This window comes from Scyliorhinus torazame, chromosome 1 (genome assembly GCF_047496885.1).
Source record: "Scyliorhinus torazame isolate Kashiwa2021f chromosome 1, sScyTor2.1, whole genome shotgun sequence".
NCBI lineage: Eukaryota > Metazoa > Chordata > Chondrichthyes > Carcharhiniformes > Scyliorhinidae > Scyliorhinus > Scyliorhinus torazame.
The window spans coordinates 77,637,494-77,662,848 of record NC_092707.1 but is presented as its reverse complement, the minus strand read 5'-3'; the positions used below and the strand labels follow the sequence as shown (position 1 = coordinate 77,662,848).

The window sequence follows — 25,355 nt, the reverse complement described above, 5'->3', positions numbered from 1 at the left end:
TGGTAATGCCATTGAATGTCAAGAGGCGGTGGTTAGATCCTTTCTTGTAGGCGATGGGCATTGCCTGGCACTTGTGTAGCGCAAATGTAACTTACCACTTGTCAGCCTAAGCCTGGATATTGTCCAGCTCTTGCTGCATTTGGGCATGAACTGCTTCGTTATCTGTGGAGTCGCAAATGATGCTGAACATTGTGCAGTCATCCACAAACGGCCCCACTTCTGACCTTATGATGGAAGGGAGGCATTGATGAAGCAGCTGAAGATGGTTGGGCCTGGGACACTACACTGAGGAACTCCTGCAATGATGTCCTGGTGCTGAGATGATTGACCTCCAACCACCACAACCATTTTCCTTTGTGCCAGATATGACTCCAACCAGCGGAGAGTTCTCCCCCTGATTCCCATTGATCCCAGTTTAGCTAGGGCTCCTTGATGCCATACTTGGTCAAATGCTGTCTTGATGTCAAAGGCAGTCACTCGCACTTCACCTCTGGCATGTGGTCACATGTAGGCCAGACTAGGTAAGGACGGCAGCTTTCCTTAATGAACCAGATGGGTTTTATGACAATAGTCATCACAAGACTTTTAATTACAGATATTTTATTGCATTTAAATGTCACCATCTGCCATGGTGGGATTCGATCATGGGTGCCCAAAACCTTACCCTGGGTGTTGGGATTACCAGTCGAGCAACTATACCACTGCCCCAGCCACCTCCTCCGCCAGAAAACATTCCATGGGGCCTAATGGTTTAGGGCTTCCCAATACTTAATTGAGGACATTTCGGTTCATCCTACTGAATGCTAGATAAGGAATCTCCTAATTTAGTGGCATTGGGGCAGCTAAAGGTGATGGTAGTGAGGTAGAATGGTTATGCGTACAGATGGAAGCTGACATGTTTTCTTATGGTGTTCGAGGGGTAACGTGTAGATGAGAAATAGGAGGGGGCCAAATCGGTCCCCGCATGGTAACAGTGCTGGAGTGAGAATAGAAGCCATGGCAGGTGATTCCCTGACAGTGGCCTTGCAGATAAGAATGGAACCATCTGAGTGCTGTCGTACCCAAACTAATGATGGAGAGGCATTGGAGGAGGATAGTATGATCAACCCTGACAAAGGCTGCAGACAGGTTGTGATAAATGAGGAAGGATAGTTTACCATTGTTGAGTCACAGAGGATGTAATATCTAACTGCGCAAGGTGGAAAGCTGGTTGAAGGGATAAAGAGGCGCACAAATTGAGGATGTGACATGTTCAAGGACTTTGGAGAGGAAAGGGAGAGAGAACCATTAACAATGACCAGGAACATAGGAACCAGGAAGGGAAATATTATTATTATTATTCAACCAAAAACAATAAAAATGTTTAAAAGATCATGGATGAGATTCTCTGTTCCAGAAACTAAGGGCTGGATTCTCCGATTTTGATGTTATGTCCGGAGGAAGTATCTATTTCATGATGAAAAAGTTGGCGCTGCCCCCGCACTGATGCTCCGCCCGGTGGGAGGCTAGCAGCCGCACCACGTTAAAACTCCCATGTTTCCTGACAGAAGTGGCCCGAGAATTGGCAGATCCATGGCCACGCATCTGCACGGTGCCGACCTGCAGCTGTGTAGCACCGTCAATATGACGTGAGGCAGGTTGAGGTAATGTCAATTGAAGGCTTTATTAAGCAGAACTTTATCCCGTGGTTACAGAATGCAGCTGCTGAGGGAAATGGAGGGAAAACTGGGTTCTTATACCGGCATTTCTGGGTGAAGTCCAGTAGGTGGCAGATCCTATCAGGACCTGGCATCCCTCCACCAATAGCCTGTCGACACGTGGTGTACCGTATTACCCCTAATACATACCACCACATTCACCCCTTGTTGAAAAAAAACCCGGCGGGATGGTGGTTCGCATGGTGGTAGGGGTTTACAGAGTCGGTACTGTGCCGTAACTTTGAACAAAACACAAAATTATCGCTTCAACTGGGCCAACGGGCCAAACAGGGTCGGCATGATGCCATAACTATAACAAGACACAATAACTGAAAACGTTGAGAGTTAAAGTGATTCGATGAGCCGGATGGGTGCCCTGGTCGTCCTTTCTGATCGTCTCGGGCGTGTTGGTGATGGCGCTGGCTCGAGTCCCATCGACTCTGGGAGCGTAGCGCTGTCCCCTGTGTCCTTACTCCTAGGCGGGTCTGGGAGGAGAACCGAACCCCCTGGGAAGGGGGTGGCTGCGAGATGAACCGGTGGGAGTGAGGAGGTGGTGATTGGCATTGGGGGGGTGTGGGTAGCTCCGGCGGGCGCCAGATCTCGCAGGGAGACCGTGTCCTGTCGCCCATCGGGGTACTCCACATAGGCGTATTGCGGGTTGGCATGAAGGAGATGCACCCGTTCCACCAACGGATCTGATTTGTGCGCCCGCACATGTTTCCGGAGCAGAATGGGTCCTGGAGCTGCTAGCCAGGTCGGAAGTGGCGTTCCAGAGGAGGACTTCCTAGGAAAGAGGAGGAGGCGCTCATGAGGCGTTTGATTCGTGGTGGTGCACAGCAGGGACCGGATAGAGTGAGGGGCATCCGGGAGGACTTCCTGCCAGCGGGAAATTGGGAGGCTCCTAGACCGGAGGGCCAGCAGGACGGCCTTCCAGACCGTTCCATTCTCCCTTTCTACCTGCCCGTTCCCCCGGGGGTTGTAACTGGTCGTCCTGCTCGAGGCTATGCCCCTGCTGAGCAGGAATTGACGCAGTTCGTCACTCATAAAGGAGGACCCCCTGTCGCTATGGATATAGTCGGGGAAACTGAACAGTGTAAAAATGGTACCGAGGGCTTTAATGACCATGGACGCTGTCATGTCGGGGCAGGGGATGGTGAAAGGGAAACGGGAGTATTCGTCAACGACGTTCAGGAAGTACGTGTTGCGATCGGTGGAGGGGAGGGGGCCTTTGAAATCCAAACTGAGGCGTTCAAAGGGTCGAGAGGCCTTAACTAGGTGCGCTCTATCTGGCCTGAAAAAGTGCGGTTTGCACTCAGCGCAGATCTGGCAGTTTCTGGTGACTGTTCAGACGTCCTCGATGGAGTAAGGGAGGTTGCGGGCCTTAAGGAAGTGGTAGAAATGAGTGACCCCCGGGTGGCAGAGGTCCTCATGGAGGGCTTGTAGACGGTCCACTTGTACATTGGCACATGTGCCGTGAGATAGGGCATCGGGTGGCTCGTTCAGCTTTCCGGGACGATACAAGATCTCATAATTGAAGGTGGAGAGTTCGATCCTCCACCGCAAGATCTTGTCGTTCTTGATCTTGCCCCGCTGTGCATTATCGAACATGAAGGCAACCGACCGTTGGTCAGTGAGTAGAGTGAATCTCCTACCGGCCAGGTAATGCCTCCAGTGTCGCACAGCTTCCACTATTGCTTGTGCCTCCTTTTCCACTGAGGAGTGGCGGATTTCTGAAGCGTGGAGGGTTCGGGAGAAGAAGGCCACGGGTCTGCCTGCTTGGTTGAGGGTGGCCGCCAGAGCTACATCCGATGCGTCGCTCTCGACCTGGAAGGGGAGGGACTCGTCGATGGCGCGCATCGTGGCCTTTGCGATATCCGCTTTGATGCGGCTAAAGGCCTGGCATGCCTTTGTCGTCAGGGGAAAAGTAGTGGACTGGATTAGTGCACGGGCCTTGTCTGCATACTGGGGGACCCACTGGGTGTAATAAGAAAAGCCCAGGCAACGTTTCAGGGCTTTGGCACAGTGGGGGAGAGGGAACTCCATGAGGGGGCGCATGCGTTCAGGGTCGGGGCATATCACTCCATTACGCACTACGTAGCCCAGGATGGCTAGACGATCGGTGCGGAACACGCATTTTTCTTTGTTGGAAGTGAGGTTCAGGGCGTGAGTGGTCTGGAGGAATTTTTGGAGATTGGCGTCGTGGTCCTGCTGGTCGTGGCCGTAGATGGTGACGTTGTCGAGATACGGGAACGTGGCCCGTAAACCGTGCTGGTCAACCATTCGGTCCATCTCTCGTTGGAAGACCGAGACTCCGTTCGTGACGCCGAATGGAACCCTTAAAAAGTGGTATAACCGCCCGTCTGCTTCGAAGGCGGTATAGTTGCGGTCACCGGGACGGATGGGGAGCTGGTGGTAGGCGGACTTGAGGTCCACGGTGGAAAAGACCTTGTACTGTGCAATCCGATTGACCATGTCGGATATGCGGGGGAGAGGATACGCATCTAGCTGAGTGTACCTGTTGATGGTCTGACTATAGTCGATGACCATCCTCTGTTTCTCCCCGGTCTTAACAACTACCACCTGGGCTCTCCAGGGACTGTTGCTAGCCTGGATGATGCCTTCCTTCAGCAGCCTCTGGACTTCGGACCGGATAAATGCTCGGTCCTGGGCGCTGTACCGTCTGCTCCTTGTGGCGACGGGTTTGCAATCCGGGGTGAGGTTCACAAACAAGGAAGGCGTTTCAACCTTGAGGGTCGCGAGGCCGCAGACAGTCAGTGGGGGTATAGGGCCGCCAAATTTAAATGTTAAACTCTGGAGGTTGCATTGGAAGTCCAACCCTAGGAGTGTGGGCACACAGAGATGGGGGAGGACATACAGCCGGTAATTTCGGAACTCCCTCCCCTTCACCGTTAGGTTAGCGATGCAGAACCCCGTGATCTGAACGGAGTGGGATCCCGCCGCCAGGAACATTTTCTGGGTGCTTGGCCGAATTACGAGGGAACAGCGCCTTACCGTGTCCGGATGAATGAAGCTCTCCGTGCTCCCAGAGTCGATAAGACACGGCGTCTCGTAGCCATTCACTAGGACTGTAGTGGTTGCAGTCTGGAGCGTCCGGGGTCGCGGCTGGTCGAGGGTCGTCGAAGCCAGACGTGGTTGTTGAAGTTGAGCATCGTAATCAGGCAGTATGTGGGCGTCTGTGTCGGGGTCCTTCAGCCAAGATGGCGGCGTCCACGGATCGAGCGCGGTCGGGGGTGGACAAAATGGTGGCGCCCATCTCTCCCTCGTGGCGTCCGGGGTCCAAAATGGCGGCGTCCGTTGATCACACGTGGATCGCTGGGGGGGCTGGGTCTGTGGTCCCGTTTCTTCCCCGGAGATAGCGGCGACCCCGCGGGACTTGCACACCATCGCGTAGTGGCCCTTCTTCCTGCAGCTTTTGCAGGTAGCCACGCGGGCCGGGCAGCGCTGCCGAGGGTGTTTCGGCTGGCCGCAAAAATAGCAGCGGGGCCCCCCCGGTTGGTCTGGTGTTTTGGCCGCGCAGGTTTGCGAGGGTGGGGGGGGTTGTCGGAGAGTCGACCGCAGCGGGGATCCACGGAGCCAAGGGGCTGTAGTGCGGTCGGGGGCATAGGCGCGGGCATTACGCGAGGCCACATCGAGGGTTGCCGCCAGGGCCCGAGCTTCTGTAAGTCCCAGAGATTCTTTCTCCGGAAGCCTCTGGCGGATCTGGGAAGAGGCCAAACCTGCCACATACGCATCGCGGACCAGGAGCTCTGTGTGTTCACTCGCTGTTACCGCCGGGCAGTTGCAGTTTCGACCCAGGATCTGCAGGGGGTTATAAAACTCGTCCAGCGATTCCCCCGGAAATTGCTGTCGTGTGGCGAGCTGGTAGCGAGCAAAAACCTGGTTGGCGGGTCGGATGTAGATATCCTTCAGCGCGGCGATGGCACCGGTGAAACCGTCCTTGTCCTCGATAAGGGAGTAGACGTCAGGGCTCACCCTGGAATAGAGGACCTGCATCTTTTGTTCGTCTGTCGGTGTGCCAGGGGCCGTTCGGAGGTAGCCCTCAAAGCATGCCATCCAGTGCTTGAAGATAGAGGCCGAGTTAGCTGCTTGGGGTATGATGCGCAGGCACTCCGGGGTGATTCGGAGCTCCATGTTCCCACGTCGTTTCCTCCAATTTAAATTCTAATACATACCACCACAAGCTGCTGCGCCGTACAACAGGTACGGGCCCCGCGAGGACCTGGCCTTCCAGATAGTGCCGCCCTGTTACCCCCTCGCCGCCCCCCCACCCCCACCAAGCCCCCCCCACCCCCCCAACCCGGCCAGCGGAACGGCTTCCCTCCCCGACTGTGCTGGCGCTGGACACAGTCCGCAGCCGCCATGCAAGGTTGATGAAAGCTCAGAGCACACGTGTCCCGCGGTATCGGGAAGTCAGCCCATCGGGGGTGAAGCATCGGGGGAGGGCCTTCAGGTGACGTGCTGAAGGCCCTCCCCAATGGCGTGCGTCGTACTCCCTGATGATGCCGTTTTGGAGGCGGCAGAGCATCAGCAAACAGGCGGTGCCCCGATTTTGGCGCCAAAAGGGATTCTCCGCCCGATTGCCATATCGGCATCGGACAATGGAGAATCCCGCCCTAAGTGTTGACGCCAGGACCGAATCGGTGGACTTCTACGGCAGCAGAGTTGGTGCCGCTCCCGGACCAATTCATCAACCATTAATGGGCTCGAGCCAGCGACATGTGGAACACAAGATGAAAAACTGTGTCGGATTTGCCGGGGTCAGGATTGACAGTCAAGAGGCTGACAAGCTGCAGTTGCATATTAGCGCTCCACTCCCCACACACACTCATCCCAGCCAACAAGATGGCAGCACGAAGAGCGGCACCCCGAAAGATTCAAGACCCTCCTAGACCCGGTGGGGGGGGGGGGGGGAGGCGGGCTACTCTGTACCCCGGGATGGGAAGGAGGTTGCCACCTGCCACTGTACACCGGGCCTGGGCGCAGGTGATAGAGGTTGTGAGCGCTGAGGGCTCCACCGTCACGACCAGACAGCAATGCCGGAAAAAAATTGCACAACCTCCTCAGGGTGGCCAGTGTGAGTAGGCAGCACTGTGTCCCTGGCAACAACCTCGTCCCACACACCTGTAAGCCCACCCCTCCCACCCGGACGGTGACCGAACCCCCACCCTGCAAGCAGCCATCCTGGCCGCCATTGTCATAATATCCACTCTTGTATATAATGAGATGCAGACAGGCAGTGATTGACACACAGGATAACCAATGAACACACACGACACATAACAACCAATCACCAGACAGGACACCACCACTATAAAGCACACAGGGCACTATGACTCTCCCTCTCTCTACAGGACACAGCTACTGAGATAGTAAGAGTGCACAAACCAGTGAGCACTATCACCATGAGGTAGAGAGTTAGTCTGGTCAAGCCAGTAGGAGGTTATCAGTTAGATTGATAGTCTGCTGTGAGTTGACACTCTATGTACAGCAATCAGGAAGTTCAATAAAACAGTGTTGGACCATTTCCTGTGTCAGAAGATTGTTTCTAGTTTCACTGCATCCAGTTGCAGTCAATGTTGAACCAACTTACTTAACACATCAGCCATAGTCAGGTGCCCTGGCCACAAAGGCCACCAGCTACCCACCCCCTGTGCTGCATGCGTCCGACTGTCTAACACTGTGTGTTTTCTCTCTCTCTCTCTCTCTATCCTCCCCCCCCCCCCCCCCCCCCGCCCCCCCCCCTTCCCCCCACTGCAGGAGAAGGCGGCCCACAACCGCTGGGAGAGAGAAAAGACTGGAGGGGGACCACCAGACCTGCGACCCCTCACCGCAGCATCAGGCACTGGAGCTGGTTGGTGGGCCCGAAGAGAGGGCAGTCCCCGTTGGAATTGGGTGAGTAAGTGAGACTCCGCTGAGTTGCGGTTCCCCATAGCATGTGTCGCTACCCCCACCACCACCCACACACCCTCCCCAAACACCATCCCTCCCGCCACCACGACCACCACCCCACACATCCCCTCCACCATCACCAACCCCTCCAGCACCACTGACCCGACAACCCATTATCCAATCATGTGTCATGTCTTGTGTCTTGCAGGATCTCCTGGTGATGAGGCGGACCCCTATGGTGTCCCCCGCCCCCGACCCCAATGGCAACCCCAGCCCCATGTGGATAGCAGCGAGTATGAGCCCTCAACCCGCAGCCTGAGACATCCCGGAGCACAAGTCCAGGGACGACACTGACTTGCCATCACAATTTTCTCCAACACCCTCCACCATCCCAGAGACACTCACCTCGGTTGGGCACTTTAATGAAGAGGCTGCTGGGTCTCTATCTGGTGCGCACCATGCACGTGCTGCAGCACAACAGGTGGAGGCAGGAACCACCAAGGGGACGGACGGTCATGGGGCGGCCTGACCCCAGGGACTAGCTGCCTTCCAGACTGGTTTCAGGCTTCTGGAACAGACTGGCCCATCAATAGTGGAGTTGTAGTAGTAGAGCTAGGGACTGCATGAGAGGGTGTCAGCAATCATCCAGTGCCTGTGGGTGCAGTTAGAGGACGACAGCAGCTCCTGCAGGAGCAGGAGATGGGAACGACCATGCGTGCCACCCAGGCCAACACCGCAAGGGTGGCGTCTGCGCTGGAGGCCTTGGGTGCGAAGGTATCGGCCATGGGTCAAGATGTCCAAGGCCTGCGGCATTCTGTGCAGGCAGTGGCCAAGGCCCTGGCAACCATCTACCTGGACCACCTGGACGTAGCAGCAGCACTCCAGAGCATGGCACCGTCACAGCGGGTCATGGCTGAGGGCGTTGCCAGCACTGCCCAGGTGCTGGCTGACGTGGCACAGACCCAGAAGAAGGTGGCACAGTCACAGGTTGATATGGCGCAGTCCCAGAGGGAGGTGGTCCACTCCCTGTGCTCCATGGCCTGGTCATGATGGGAATGGGCCTCCAGGACTGGTAGTGCCAAGTGTCGGGGGAGTCTCAGGGGTTCGCGTCGCTTGCGCCCACATCTCATGGAGCAACTCGGGGGCTATCGGGCACCCTGAGGGAGGAGGAGGCGAGGGCCCCTGCTGGTGACTCCCAGAGAGGAGCTGCCGGTACACCACAGCACCTCTACCCCACCTCCACTCCCCCCTGTCCCTGGTGCATACCGATTGGCAGTGGAACAGGGCTTCACTACACCACCTGGAACACCCGAGCAGCAGCTGGGCACATCCAGGCCCAGTCGCCCCAGAAGACGGCGGGTGTCACTCTGCACACCAACGGGTCACAGTGGGCAGTGCGCAGCAAGATGATTGCTTTGCAGGTTGCAGCAATGGCGGTCTGTGCCTAGGCGCCCCAGTTCCATGGGGGGGATCACGCCGACCCCATGGCCCATCCCCTGGTCACACACCATCAGCCCACACCGCTGCCCTTCCCGGGCCTGGCAGATGTCCCCTTGTCCCTCCCCAGGCAGTCCTGCCACGATTGTGCCTCTGCATGTCTTACCTCCTCTCTATCCCTCATCGGCCACAGTGCCTGTTTCCCGATTTTTGAAACCAAAAGTGAAACACGGCGTTGGTAATTCCTCTCGGCGGAGGCAGAGCATCGCGGAGGCCTTGGAGAATACCGGGTCAGGCCCACTAATGATATGCGAACACCGTTTACTGTACGTATGGTGTAGAGCGCATTGACACTGCTGTCGCGGGACTAGAGCATGGCGTTCTGGCGAGTGCCCGGCACCGGCCATGATATTGGCTTCACGATCGATTTTCTGCTGAATTGCCTTTCCCAATTTCGGAGTAGGCCGACGGTGTATCCCGCCCCATGTTCCTGATCAACGTATTTAATGAAAGGCTATGAGGAAATTTGGTAGAGATGTTCAAAATCATGAGGGGGGCTGGACAGAATAGACAGAAAGAAACTGTTCCCATTCATAGAAGGATCACGAGCGGGAGGGCACACATTTAAAGTGATTTACGAAAGAAGTAAATGTGAGGTGATTAAGAAACGCTTTCACACAACGAGTGGTTGAAGTCTGGAATGCACTGCCTGGAAGTGTGGTGGAGGCAGGCTCAATTGAGGCATTCAAGAGGGCATTAGATGATGATTTGTATAGAAACCATGAGCAATGGGCTGGGGAAAAAGTCCTCCTTCTGCACTGTAGCAATTCTATGATTCTGTGACTAATTTTCAACCTATGCATGGATCAGCAGGTAAAGCTGATGATCTCCCATGGCACCAACCTGAGATTCCCCTTGTTGGTTGCATATTTGATGTGATTACAAATATAGCTGAACATTCCTTGAGCAGTGGTACAGTCACGTGCATCAAAAACCTGCAAACAATACATCAAAATTTAAAAACCTGTAAAAAGGCAATCGATCAGATGCTATTATTTTATTTTAAACTTTTGTCCTCTATTATTTCATAATTTGCCTTCTTTCTTCTGGTAATAATATTCAGTCCTCCTGCACCAACATAATATCTGGTAGCACATAGTACTATAAAAACACACAGCTGTAGGATTTTTCTGTACCATAGTTCTGCAGCGTTCGCAAGGGAACTATTATTGGCACCAGAGTTACCTATTCCCACGTGTTGAATAGGCTTCTGAAATAATGTCAATCAGGTTATGAGCATTTGTTGGAGAAAGATAGACTAATACCTTGAGTAGGGCCTCCAACCAGAGCAGTTAAAGGATTCCGCATAAAACTCTTTCTCTTTCAGATGCTGGCCATTCTCCTGCACATTGTGTTTTCTTTTTAAATTAAAATTATTAACACAAGTCCTCAACAATGCCACAGGATTGTATTGTTTTAGTTTTCTTCTTGGTCATTGAGTTTTATTTATCAACTGGTAGAAACGTGACAAGGTAGAGGTTGGCATCGGGTGATAGTGTAAAACAGGGTATCGCAAGCCACATGCCTCTTTGATGGAAAAGATATCGATAGAAATGAAAAATGAGCTGCCAATTCGGTATCATCCATTATACACCAGGGTAACATAGTGGGAATATCCCTGGACCCGGAATCCAGAGGCCCCAGCTAATTTTCTGGGGAGATGGGTTCAAATCACAATTTGGCAGCTGGTGAAATTTAAATTCAATCAATCAAATCTGGAATTGAACATTAGTCTCAGTAATAGTGCCACAAATCCAGCATCAGTTGTCTTAAAAATGCATCTGCTTCATTAGAGGAATCCTGCCATCCACACCTGGCCTGGCCTGCATGTGACTCCAAATCTGGTGGACCCTTCACTGCCCTCTGAAATGGCCTAGCAATTAAGCTTGAGGGCAATTGGGATGGGCAACAAGGGCTGGCAATGCCAGTAACATCCATGCCCACATCCCATGAAAGATTTTTTAAAAATACACTGTTGAAAGTAACCACGTGAAATTGATTAACCGGATTTTGATTAATTATAAAATGCTAAAAAGAAAATCCTGAAGTATTTCTGGGGAAGCTGTGCTTGATTTAGACGTGAGAATTGGTGCTACAGTCTCCTACACCTGTTTGTTGTGAACTTGGAACTGTTCATTTAACACCATTATTTTCATGACGTATGTACAAACTGAAGTCCTGTGTATAACAGTGAGTAATGGGCACTGACCTCATGTATATTTGCAATTGTATATTTGACAATTACATGCCTTCTAAAGATTGCAAAATAAATGGTCATTTTTTTGTACCACTTTCGCCTTTTCTCTGTTCCTTAAATCTGCCTGTGCCATACACCTCCATTTGTGATGAATTAGAAAATGCCAATAACTACATATGCATACAACCCCTGGAAAATACCTGTAACTTAGACCACTGGATCCTCCCAACACAGCGGGCAGCATTTCTCCAGGCGTGCTTGGCCCCATAAATTAACTCGGTGTCTTTAAGCTGGTAAGTGCCTGTTGTTTCAATTTCCTTCGTCATTTCCTCAATCCTCTGAAGGTGGGCCTTAGACCCAAGTCTATAATTCAAAGCAAAGAGCTTTATGTTTGTAATAAATTGCACTGTAGATCCAGACAGAGCTAGGGTTGCTAGGATGCGATGAAAGCAACAAACGTTTTAATTACATGATCAACTATGATATACAACTCCACTCCCCCAAGGGTCTCCCACCCCGACCCCCATTCAGGTCAGGGTTTCTATGTCTGGTAGGCTTCTTTTGTCAAGGGAAAGCCCGCTCCTTTAATGGGGAAGCTCGTATTCATTCGAGGTCACGGGGAACCTGACAGTCCACACCCCGTGACTCTCGTGAGGGGTAGAACAGGTACCAACATAACTGAATGTTTAGTTGGGCGACAAAAGTTTTCAATTTCTGTGTTCTTACCTAGACAATCGGGAAGATCAATGAGGTATACATAGATAATGTCTAAAGTCAGAGGTTAATAAGGTTAGACAACCAAATACACAGAAGGCTGAATCAAAGTAGAACAAAGGTATAATGAAACCATAAACATAGTGCAAAAACCATTTACCTCTCGTACAGGTCCCACCCTTATTGACCCCCTACTCTAATCTAAACTACTCCCCCCCCCCCCCCCCCCCCCCCGTCTGCTGACGATTAATTTTCCGCGAAGAAGTCGACGAATGGTTGCCACCTCCGGGTGAACCCTAACGGTGACCCTCTCAAGGCGAACTTGATTTTCTCCAAACAGAGAAAGCTAGCCATGTCTGATAGCCAGTTCTCCGACTTCGGGGGCTTTGAGTACCTCCAAGCTAATAGTATCCGTCTCCGGGCTACCAGGGAAGCGAAGGCCAGAACGTCTGCCTCTTTCTCCTGCTGGATTCCCGGGTCTTCCGACACCCCGAAAATCACCACCTCTGGACTCGGTGCCACCCTTGTTTTTAACACCGTGGACATGACGTCCGCAAACCCCTGCCAAAATCCCCTAAGCTTTGGCCATGTCCAAAACATGTGGACATTGTTCGCCGGTCCTCCTGCACATTTTGCGCACCTGTCCTCAACCCCAAAGAATCTGCTCATCCGGGCCACTGTCATGGGAGCCCGGTGAACAACCTTAAATTGTTGCAGGCTGAGCCTGGCACATGTTGCGGACGTGCTGACTCTACTCAACGCGTCTGCCCATAGACCATCCTCTATCTCACCTCCCAGCTCCTCCTCCCACTTGTGCTTCAGCTCCTCGGCCTGCATCTCCTCCGAACCCATGAGCTCCTTATAAATGTCCGAGACGTTCCCTTCTCCTACCCACCCTCTGAAAACTACCCTGTCCTGAATCCCCCTTAGCGGTAGGAGCGGGAAGGTTGACACCTGTTTACGAAGGAAGTCCTGCACCTGCAGATACCTGAATTTGTTTCCCCTCGCCAACCCAAACTTTTCCTCCAACGTCCTCATACTTGGAAAGCTCCCCTCTATGAACATATCCCCCATCCTCTCGATCCCCGCTCTCCGCCATAACCGGAACTCCCCGTCCATACTCCCCGGGGCAAACCGGTGATTATCACAGATTGGGGCCCAGACCGATGCTCCCACTGCTCCCATATGCCGCCTCCACTGGCCCCAAACTCTCAGGGCCACCACCATCACGGGCTGGTGGAGTACCGTGCCAGCGGGAACGGCAGAGGCGCAGTTACCAACGCCCCCAGACTGGTGCCCTTACATGAAGCCGCCTCCATGCGCACCCATGCCGATCCCTCCCCCACCACCCACTTCCTGATCATGGTTATATTAGCCGCCCAGTAATAGTTGCTCAAATTTGGCAGTGCCAGCCGCCCTCTCCCCGACTCCGCTCAAGCATTACCTTCCTTACTCGCGGGGTCTTGCCTGCCTAAACGAAGCCCATGATCACTCTGTTGACCCGCTTAAAAAAGGACCGCGGAATAAAGATGGGTAGACAGTGAAATACAAATAGGAATCTCGGGAGGACCGTCATCTTCACCGTTTGCACCCTCCCAGCCACAGACAGCGGAAGCGCGTCCCATCTCCGAAAATCGTCCTTCATTTGGTCCACCAGCCGGGCCAGATTCAATTTATGCAGCCGGTCCCATTCCCACGCCACCTGGATGCCTAGGTACCTAAAGCTTCCCACTACTAACCTAAATGGCAGCTCTCCCAGTCACCTCTCCTGTCCCCTCGCCTGGACCACAAACATCTCACTCTTTCCCATATTAAGCTTATACCCCAAAAACTGACCAAATTCCCCTAGAGTCGTCATGATTTCTTCCATCCCCTCTATTGGGTCCGAAATGTACAGCAGCAGGTCATCCGCATAGAGCGAAACCCTGTTCTCCGCCCCCCCCCCCCCCCAAGACCAGCCCTCTCCAGCCCCTCGAGGCTCCCAGAGGAATTGCCAACGGCTCTATAGCCAGCGCAAACAACAGTGGGGAGAGGGGGCATCCCTGTCTCATCCTCCGGTGCAGTCTAAAATAGTCTGATGTTGTCCTATTCGTCCGTACACTTGCCACAGGAGCCTGATACAGTTACCTGACCCAGTCAATAAAGCCCCGCCCAAATCCGAACCGTCCCAGTATCTCCCACAGATAGTCCCATTCTACCCGATCAAAAGCATTTTCAGCATCCATTGCGATCACTACCTCCACCTCCCTACCTTCCGGGGGCATCATGATCACATTTAACAGCCTTCTTACATTGGCCACCAACTGTCTGCCCTTAACAAACCACATCTGGTTCTCCCCAATAACGTCCGGAACACAATCCTCGGTCCTGGAGGACAAGATTTTGGCCAGCAACTTGGCATCTACATTCAACAGGGAGGTCGGCCTGTGGGACCCACACAGCTCCGGGTTCTTGTCCTGCTTAAGAATCAGCGAAATCGTTGCCTGTGACATCGTCGGGGGCAACACCCCTCTTTCCCTTGCCTCATTGAACATCCTCAACAACACCGGCTCCAATATCCCCAAGAACGTTGACCCACTGGGTACCCGTCCGGACCCGGGGCTTTACCCGCCTGCATGACCTTCAAGCCCTCCTCTAAATCTTCAAGCCCGATTGGGGCCCTCAGCCCTTCTACCCGCTCCCCCTCCACCTTTGGGAAAGTCAGCCCCTCCAAGAAGTGCCTCATCCCCTCCGGCCCCGTTGGGGGATCCGACCCATACAGCCTACTGTAGAAATCCCTAAACTCCTTATTCACCCCTACTGAATCACCAACCAAGTTCCCATCTCCGTCCTTTACTTTCCCTAACTCCCTAGCTGCCTCCCTCTTCCTAAGCTGCTGTGGATGCATTCTGCTGGCCTTCTCTCCATGTTCATAGGTCACCCCCCTTGCTTTTCTCAGCTGCTCCACCGCCCTCCCTGTGGTCAGCAAGCTAAACTGCGCCTGTAACCTCCGCCGTTCCCTTAAAAGCCCTGCCTCTGGGGTCTCCGCATACCTCCTATCAATCTGTAGTATCTCCTTTACCAGTCGGTCCGTCTCTGCCCTGTCCACCTTCTCCCTATGGGCCTGGATCGAGATCAGCTCCCCCCTGACCACCGCCTTCAGTGCTTCCCAGACCACCGCTGCTGAAATTTCCCCCGTGTCGTTGACCTGCAGGTAGCTCTGAATACATTTCCTCAGCCGCTCGCACACCCCTTCATCCACCAAAAGCCCCACGTCTAACCTCCAGTGCGGGCGCTGGTTACTGTCTTTACTAACCTGCAGGTCAACCCTGTGCGGAGCATGGTCTGAGATTGTGATCGCCAACTACCCCGTGTCCACCACCCCAGCCAGCAAAGCCCTGCTCAAAATAACGAAATCGATCCGGGAGTACACTTTATGTATGTGTGAGTAGAAGGAGAACTCCTTCACCCTCGGCTGCCCAAATCTCAATGGTTCCCCCCCCCCCCCCCCCCCCCCCCGCCCCATCTGCTCCATAAACCCTTTTAGTTCCTTTGCCATTGCTGGCACCCTTCCCGTTTTTGAGCTTGACTGGCCCAAGCCAGGGTCAATAACTGTGTTGAAGTCCCCTCCCATGACCAACCTGTGCGAATCCAGGTCCGGTATCTTCCCCAGCATCCTCTTTATAAACTCCACATCATCCCAATTTGGCGCATACACATTTACTAATACTACCTGCACCCCCTCTAGCTTCCCACTGACCATAATGTACCGACCTCCCACATCCGAGACTATTCTACCCGCCTCAAACACCACCCGTTTATTGATCAGGATTGCGATCCCTCTAGTCTTTGAATCTAGTCCCGAGTGAAAGACCTGACTGACCCAGCCTATCCTCAATCTAACCTGGTCCGTTACCTTAAGGTGCGTCTCCTGCAACATTACCACGTCCGCCTTCAATCCCCTAAGATGCGCGAACACACGTGCCCTTTTGACCAGCCCATTTAACCCTTGAACATTCCAAGTGATCAGCCTAGTTGGGGGGCTCATTGCCCCCCTCCGCCGATCAGCCATACCCTTTTTTGGTCCCGCCTCCAGCCCATGCTCCACGCCTCCACCGGTCCATCCCCAGGCTGCCCCCGCCCCCAACCTCCTCTCTGTCCCTCAGCCCAAGTCCCTCCCTCGTCAGCAGAACATCCACCCCCCCTCCCCCCCCAGTAACAACACCCTGTAACCCAACCCATTCACTAAACCAAACATATGCACACCCCACACTGTGCGTCCGAGAGCTAGCTCGCCCAGCTAGCTTGGTGGCCTCTATCCCCAGCGCCAGATAGTCTCCCACCTCTCCACCCTCCCCCCCCACTCATACAAACAAACTCCAACATCAAACAATCCCCACACAATTGCCCAACAGAAAAACACCAACATCTAAACAAGCACCCCTCCATCCCCCAACAGTGCAAATGAAAACCTTAACTCACTCAGCTCTACCGCTGGTTCAAAATCAATGCAAACGGCATCACAAACATCTTCCATGAAACGCAAAACGAGAAACTTTTTACAAAAACATAGAAACAAAAAGAAAAAACAAAAACATGAGCGTTGCAGCCAAGTTCAAAAGTTCTCAATCCATCACCAGCCCTTTCTTTTTCGCAAAGTCCAACGCATCCTCAGGCGACTCGAAGTAGAAGTGCTGATCCTCATGCATGACCCAGAGACGGGCTGGGTATAACAGTCCAAACTTCACCTTTTTCTTAAAAAGGATCGACCTGATCTGGTTGAAGCCTGCTCTCCTCCTGGCCACCTCTACACTCAAGGTCCTGGTAAACCCGCAGGATGCTACTGTCCCATTTACAGCTCCGTGTCTGCTTGGCCCACTGCAGAATGCGCTCCTTATCCGAGAACCTGTGGAATCTCACCACCATTGCCCTCGGGGGGGGGTCTCCCATTCGCGGCTTCCTCGCGAGTGCTCTGTGAGCCCTATCCACCTCCAAGGGCCGGGAGAATGCCCCATCCCCCAGCAGCTTCACAAACATGTCTCCGATGTATGCCCCAGTGTCCGTTCCTTCGGACCCCTCCGGGAGCCCGATGATTCTTAGATTCTGCCGGCGAGAGCTATTTTCTAGATCCTCCACCTTCTCCAGGAGCTTCTTCTGCTGGTCCCTCAGCATCCCCACCTCCAGCTCCACCGCAGTCTGATGCTCCTCCTGCTCAGCCAGCACCTTCTCCACCTTCTTGATCACCCGATCCTGGGTGTCCAATCTATGTTCCAACCGCTCAATTGACTCTTTTATCGGGCCCAAGCAGTCCCTTTTCTGCGTAGCAAAGCCTTCCTGAATGACTTGCATCAGCTGCTCCATAGACTGCTGGGTCGACAAGCCAGAGGCCCGGTCCTCCGCCATGCTGTCTTCTGTTGCAGCTACAGCCCAGGCCTCCTCTATCTTTTTGTTTCTGCCCTTACAAACACTTCTAGTCCTTCTCTCCATGCACCGAAGTGGGAATTCAGTAAACAATTGCCACGAACATCCGTTTTACAATTCAAGTCCGGTAGAAAAACGGGGGAAAGGTCCAAAAGTCCGACCAGAGCGGGAGCCACCAAATGTGCGACCTACTCCTTCATAGCCACCACTGGAAGTCGAAACAGGAAAGTCTTAAGGAGTTCAGGGATCGCTGATATATTTTGGAACAAGGGGAACATTCATCATAACCTGTGTATTTGTTTAGTAATTCACATACCTTAATTGTCGTAGAGTAGTCCTGTTCGTGTGTATGTGTCTTTTCTTTACTTTAATAAACAGTCGTGAATAATTGTTACACAATGACTGGGCTACTTATTCTGCTTGGGGTTTCATGTGTCTCCTCACTTCAAAACAAAACAAAACTATACACCCCCACGAACTGATGTTCCAAATTGGGACACCCTCGCAGATAACATCAGCGTGCTTTGTGACAGATCCTTACCTCTTTAGTGACCCATGTTTTTGGTAAGTAGAGCTCCTTCCCTTTCGAGGTATAAACTGGTTCTGAATCAGGTTACATTAATTTTTGAACACCGCCAACTGGTACGTTGTCACTTTACCCATTAACAGCTCTGCCCAGTTTACAGTGGATAGCCAACTAATGAGTTGCCCATTGTATACAAGCACATGACCTCTCAAAAGAATCTTGCTCAATGAAATTTGAATCAGCCAAGGTCATTTTAGAATATAAGAAATGAAGAGTTTTAAATATTTAAAAAAATAATTTTAAAAGCTGTAAATTAAATAATTGCCTTCTGATGGATGTATAGTACTGGTTAATAAAGTCGGTTGCCAATGGAAGTAGCGTCTCATCTTTTGGCGCTTCATGTTGTTTTCTTACTAGATGATTTGGAAACATAACTGATCCAATACAAATCTGCTTGGCGCACCCACTTTCCTGTAAGCACAAAACATGTTGATCGTTTTCCAGAATTGTAACGCACTTCTTTGCATTAGAAATAAGACGATACATACGGACATATGAAGTTGGAACAGGCATAGGCCACCCAGCCCCTCGAGCCTACTCTGCCATTCAATAAGATCATGTCTGATCTGTTTGCGTTGAGTTGCACATTCCCATATCCCTGCTAACCTTTGATTCCCTTGCCTAATAGAATCTATCTAACTCTGCCTTAAAAATATTAAATGACCCCACCTCCAATGCCTTCTGAAGTAGAGAGTTCCAAAGTCACACAATCCACTGAGAGAAGAAAATTCTCCTCATCTCTGCTCTATAAGGCCGACACCTAATTTTAAACCAGTGCCCCATCGTTTTGGATTCATCCATGTGACGACAGGAAGATGTTAGGAAATTGGATCGAAGATGCAGTGGGTAATTTTGGGGTTCACAGCCTGAGTGTAAAGTTGCTAGCACTGAGTCAGAGGTATATGCCCACACCTGGTCTGAGTTACATTGCCCCATTCAGACTTAAACTCGTTAATTGGAGTCCCATTCAGACTTAAATTTGTTAATGGGAATAAACAGGATACCGGGGTGATTCCCTCAAGATCCATTGTCCTCTGGGACACTCTGACCTGGCCAGCCACTAGCCCTTACAGAGTCTGATGGCTTCTTTTGTCAGTAAATTGGAGTTAGTTGCATAATCATAGAATGGCCCTATTCTTTTGTGTATTATAGAATAGAATCATAGAACTTACAGTTCAGAAGGAGGCCATTCGGCCCATTGAGTCTGCACCGGCCCTTACAAAGAGCACCCTACTCATGCCCACGTATCTACCCTATCCCCGTAACCCAGTAACCCCCACTTAACCTTTTTTTTGGACACTAAGGGCAATTTAGCATGGCCAATCCACCTAACCCGCACATCTTTGGACTGTGGGAGGAAACTGGAGCACCCGGAGTAAACCCACGCAGACACGGGGAGAATGTGCAGACTCTGCAGAGACAGTGACCAAGCCGGGAATCGAACCTGGGACCTTGGAGCTGTGAAGCAACTGTGATAACCACTATGCTACCTTGCTGCCCACTATGTTACCGTGTAAATGGGAGTAGATAATCAAAAGTCCAGATTGCGATAATGAGTTCAAGTTTAGACATGCCTGGATGGAACCATCTATTTTTTGTTGTAATAAAGTTTTCTTTGTAAAAATAACAAAGCCCTATTTCTCATGAATCACTTGTGGAGTGAATCGATCTTTCTGCACAATTAGTTCTGGTCCAGTTTCTTAGCCATTGTTGGGATCTAGTCTGTTGTCCATAACACCCACAAGAGGGAACATCATTTCCACATCTACCTTGTCCATACCATTCAAGATCTCCTTTACTTCAATCAGGTCACCCCTCACTCTTATAAAATTGAATGGAAACAAGCCCAGCCTTTCCAAAACAATCTTCATGAGACAATCTGCTCATTCTAGGTATCAATCTAATAAACCTCCTTCTCTGAACCATCTCTAACATATTTACATATTTCCTTAAATAAAGCGACCAAAACTGTTTGAAGGTTGCCACCAAAGGCTACTGTTTGAAGATCTGAAAAGCTAAGCTTTACCCTTCCAGAGGTCAGATGCAATGTATCGGTTAAAACATCGCCTGTTTCCCAGTTCTTTATCTTAATAAAACGGGGGCTTTTGGATGGGCTGTTATTTGACAAACTTTTCACAGGTGACACTCCTCCAGATGGGATTATCTGAAATAAATGAAAAATTTGTTGAAATCAATACATATAAATGCAAAGCAAAGTTACCAAATATCATGACATTAAAAAGGAATCCGAGTTTGACCCAGTTCTGAAAGGTACAAAACTAATGTGCAGAGTGGACAGGGAAAGGCTTTAATCCATCTCATTGTTTGCTCCAAAAACCATTCAAATTCAAATTGAATCCTATTCATGGTCTCTACAAGAGAGACATGCAAACTCCAAGCTGACAAGAAAAGGCACTGCATCTCACCGTTGCCGTGATATGACGCTTAACCTGAGCCGAAAGGCCAGAAAACAGATCTATGATTTAGCAAGACTATGCAGGGTAGTTTCAGACTAGATGAGGTTTTCTGAAATTAACATTTACAGTGACCCCCATCGTGCACCATTAAGGAGACAGTTGGTGGATAAAGAAAATTAGAGGTATGGAAATAAAGACAAACAAGTACACTGCAAACAAGAAAAGAAACATTTTGATTTCTCAATCTTTGTCCTGAAAACATTCTGGCAGACAAACAGGTTGACAGATAATTTAAATGCAAATAATAGAATCATAGCATTTACAGTGCAGAAGGCAGCCATTCAGCCCATCGAGTCTGCACCGGTCCTTGGAAAGAGCACCCCACTTAAGCTCACGCCTCCACCCTATCCCCGTAACTCCACCTACCTTTTGGACACCAAGGGCAATTTAGCACGGCCAATCCACCTAACCTGCACATCTTTGGACTGTGGGAGGAAACCGGAGCACCCGGAGGAAACCCACGCACACACGGGGAGAAAGTGCAAACTCCACACATATAGCCACCCAAGGCCTGAATTGGACCCGGGACCATGGAGTTGTGAGGCAGCGGTGCTAGCCACTGTGCCGCCCTAAAGCTGTAGCTGCATTTATTATGTTACGCAGGTATTCCGAACTGGTATAACTAGCTGAAAATGAAAGCCTTAAATTTCTGCATACAATTCTCTTTAAAGCAGGGACAATGAGAAATATTTTACATTGAAGCTGATTTAAAATTTTGAATTTGTATCATTTTTGCTAACAATTCGTAATGTCGCGAGACGAAAACGAAGTAAAAAAAAATGGTCAATTTGAAGAGATTGATTACACTGACATTCAGAATAAGGGTACTTTCCTTGGGTGTGCACTGAAGGGACAGATGGAAAAACAGTCAGAGCCAAATGCTATTGTCTAGCATTGCCAAAAGTTCTTTTCATATTTTGTCCAGCGCTCAGAAATACAACTTCATTTGCATGAAACCTCTTGAACATCCTGATTTCTATTGCTCCAGAATTAGGCAGGTGTGCCTGGAATTTCATCTTGAAATCTTTCTGCCTGTCTTCCTCTCTCTCTCCCAATTAAACCTATCACTTTGACCAAGCTGGTCACCTGTCCTAATATATTTTTATGTGGCTTGGGATCACATTTGTCTGATAATGTTCTTGCGAAGTATCTTGGCATGTTTCCCATTTGTTGCTGCAAGTTTAACTGAATCGCAGGAATAATTGTGGAGTAATAACGTAGTGGGCACCAATCTCCTGCAGATCAGATCATTTCAGGTTTTAAATTGAACCTCACGAGCATTGGGATAGCAAACCATTGAGCAGTCAATCAAAACAATCCTCCAATTTCTCATTAAGGCTTCAGTTTAACAATCCCTTGGCAAAGAGGCTGTGAGGCGGCAAGACTGGCAAACTGGCCTGTGGAGGCATCTGACTCGTAACCCATATCATTTTGCCAGTGGCAGGCTGGCCACCCACACAGAGATCAATTGAGCCACTTAGCTTGCCAATTAAGGGCCTTCTCGGGTTCCCACTGCCATGTGAGGGGATTGTCCAGTGAAACATGGGTGGCTGGTATGGAGGTGACCTTCTTTCTGGATACCGTGACCTACAGGAGAACCCTGTGATTACCATGCTCTGTGATTACCATGCCCCCCAGCTTGCAAGGTTTGCCTGCCTGGACCAGCAACCCTACTCCTCTTCAAGGGTGCCTCAACCATTTTCCATCCTCTCGTCGAGCTGCAGTCTCAGCAAAGCCACCATTAGCTGCGAGGATGCTGAGCTGCCACCCCTCTGCCAACAGCTCTTGTAGATGGGTTGCTTGGCCATCAGCAGGATTTTGCCTCTGTGTCCTGGTGCCTATTGAAGCAGGGTCAACTCCCACTTTCAGTGCCAGTGGGAGGAATCCAGATGCATGACAATTTTACACCTTAACATTTTCTCCCATCTCTTTAAGATTGAATTATGGTTGAATGAAGGCTAGCCACGCTCTACTATCTCACCCAAATGCCTATTTTATATTTTAAGTGTGTGGGCGGGATTTTACACCCTTCCCACCTGTGGGATCATCTGGCCCTGGCAAAGGTGAGCCACTCCCACACCCCACGGTGGGACTGGCGAGCCAAGCAAAACGACTTTGTCATCAACGGGACAGAAGGATTCCACCGGCAGCCAATGGTGAGTCACTTCTGCCTCCGGAAAACACGGCACAGGGTGGGCAGGAAATCCCACCCACTGTGAGCCTGCAGCCGGGATTTTCCAATACCGCCAAAGGTCAATAGACTTTTGGCTGATTCTCCACATTTTCCATTCTCATCTGCGACAGGTCCTGCCCAGAAATCCCAGTCAGAGTGACAATAAACTACTCCACCGTGATGTAACAGCTGAATCCAGTCATAACCTCATGCGATGTACAGCCATTCAACTATCAGTCATTGGTTAGTGAGCAGATGGGGTTCTGGCAGATCATTCTCCCCCTCTTTAGCCCATGGATACCAAAAAGAATTGTGATAGTTGAGATAAGTTGATTCAGGTTGTGTAACTCAGGGAGAGTTTAAGATAATTAAATACGTTTCCTCAAAGCTTATTCCTATGCTGCAATCAACTGGATCAAATACTTTTGCATTGATAATTCAGTCTGAACATTGCATATTTTAAGAAAATGTTAATAGATAATCAATCAGGAATGATCCACGCACTTACTTAATACCATTTTTGTCACCTGACACATCATCAACATTTAATTTATCTAAGGTGTCAGCCAATGTTGTCAGTAAATTTTCTTACCTTTACAGGTTTAGTAATAGGAAGGACAGTTGGCACATTTTCGTTTCTGCGTGAATCATGGTCATTGTTGGCTTGAAGTTGCAAACACTGCTGGCTTTTGTCCACCTCATCCCTGTGTGTGAAAATCATTTTTTAACACTTCATTGATAATAAAACAATATTATACACCTTTTCTGATTCATCAATTATTTATGGAAGAACTCAAATTTAAAACTAAACTTCAGTGCAACTTATTTTAGAATGTGCGTGTATATAGATATTGTATGTATGTATGACTGTCATTTATACCATTTCACCAAGGATTTCAACTGATCTTGCTCGAATGAGATCAGGAAAATCCCCATGGAAATTCTATTCCTTTTCTTAGCTCTTTATTTTCAGGCTTCTTTCGGGAGATTGTCTTTTTCTCAAGCAGGTAAATGGTGTACATGGTTGTACCATGTGTGGACGGGGTGGACTTGATGGCTTCAGTGGGAAAAAGCAGAGACTGAGGGAGAGACAGAGGAAGACTGGGGGAGAGAGAGAGAGAGAATATTTACATAATATGCCAAATAAATATATGGTCACGAAGGGAATCAGTTGAAGAGAGGTGAGCACCAAGTGCACAGTTACATTTACCACATTATTTCAAGTGGGAGAGATTCTCTGTCTCCCCGTGGTGTGTTTCTCGGCAGTGGGAAGTGGCCCAACGTTGGATCTTCTGGTCCTGCCGCTGACAATGGGATTTCCTAGGAAACCAGCGGCAGGGTGCTCCATTGGCGGGATCCGAAGATCCCACCAGCATGAACGTCTGGGAGATCTCGCCCAAAAAGTATAATCTTGAAGCAATGATTGTATACTGCAATCACCAGAATATATTTAATGATACAGTAATGCTATACAATAATGAATGTGATTGCCAAATAAGTCAAAAGTGACATTTTAAATATGGTAAAACCGGGTGGGGGCTTATACCTGCCATCCCACCTGCCTGACGGAATAAGTCTATAACACAAAATGACATATTACTTTTTAAATAGGAAAAATTGAAATGTGTTTATCAATGAGCATGGATCATAATTAGACGTAAGGTCAGTTCTTCCTTACAACAAATTATGCCTCACCCTTTGGGCTCCTGGCTCTTGTTATTGGATTAAGCTGAGAAAGACTGACTGTAGGATGCACAACTGGTCATTGGGAGCTGACCTGCTGTCATTAGAGATATAGAACATAGAACATACAGGCAGAAGGAGGCCATTCGGCCCATCGAGTCTGCACCGACCAATTTAAGCCCTCACTTCCACCCTATCCCCGTAACAAAATAATCCTCTGAACGATTTTGGTCACTAAGGGCAATTCATCATGGCCAATCCACCTAACCTACACGTCTTTGGACTGTGGGAGGAAACCGGAGCACCCGGAGGAAACCCATGCAGACATGGGGAGAACATGCAGACTCCGCACGGACAGTGACCCAGCGGGGAATCAAACCTGGGACCCTGCCGCTGTGAAGCCACAGTGCTATCCACTTGTGCTACCGTGCTGCCCGATATTGGTCATGGAGCTGATAATAAATAATGGGACAGAACGACCGTGACAAAAATAGCTAATTTTACAATTAAGCAGGGTCACACATGGGTAGGTAATATGCTAAAATTCCTAACAATTAAATAGTCCCATTGCTATGCAGTTTTTCCTATACAGGCCTTGCGGCCAAGTGCTGATCGGTTTTATTTTGTCTTCCAGTCAGCTATCTAGGATTGTGCCAGAGATATTGTTGAAAATTATTCCCATCAGATGGAAATGTTCATCTTTAGAATGAGGAAAATGAAGAACATGCATTGGAGAGTTGGTTAATGAGTGACAGAGATTATCAAGGAGTTTCCATGGTGACAAGGAATGGAGCGGTATTAAAAAATTATGAGGTAACACTGAGAAAACTTCAAAGAAAGCAATACACGTGAGATCTTATAAAAGTGTACAAAATAATAAACAGTGTGGACTAGGCAAACCCAGGCAGCCTCTTAACATCCTTCTGAAGAATAATTTAGCCCAAGCAGTGTAAATAACTTCCTACATCTGTACTGAACTCAACTGCAGTGACTGCTCGATGTTAAACTACCCACAGTTGTC

The 25,355-nt window shown here is 50.1% G+C and overlaps 1 protein-coding gene across 5 annotated transcripts in view; it reads right to left on the bottom strand.

The window, feature by feature from the left end:
* Positions 1-25,355, bottom strand: part of nos1 (nitric oxide synthase 1 (neuronal)) — a 234,542-nt gene that overhangs the window by 98,722 nt on the left and 110,465 nt on the right. For all 5 annotated transcript variants that reach the window (XM_072496887.1, XM_072496857.1, XM_072496877.1 and 2 more), the window contains exons 3-7: positions 23,244-23,355; positions 20,028-20,165; positions 18,267-18,412; positions 11,502-11,664; positions 9,948-10,039 (exon numbers count right to left, since the gene is read on the bottom strand). In XM_072496887.1, the coding sequence (XP_072352988.1) occupies positions 9,948-10,039; positions 11,502-11,664; positions 18,267-18,412; positions 20,028-20,165; positions 23,244-23,355 (651 nt within the window). The remainder of the gene's footprint in view (positions 1-9,947; positions 10,040-11,501; positions 11,665-18,266; positions 18,413-20,027; positions 20,166-23,243; positions 23,356-25,355) is intronic.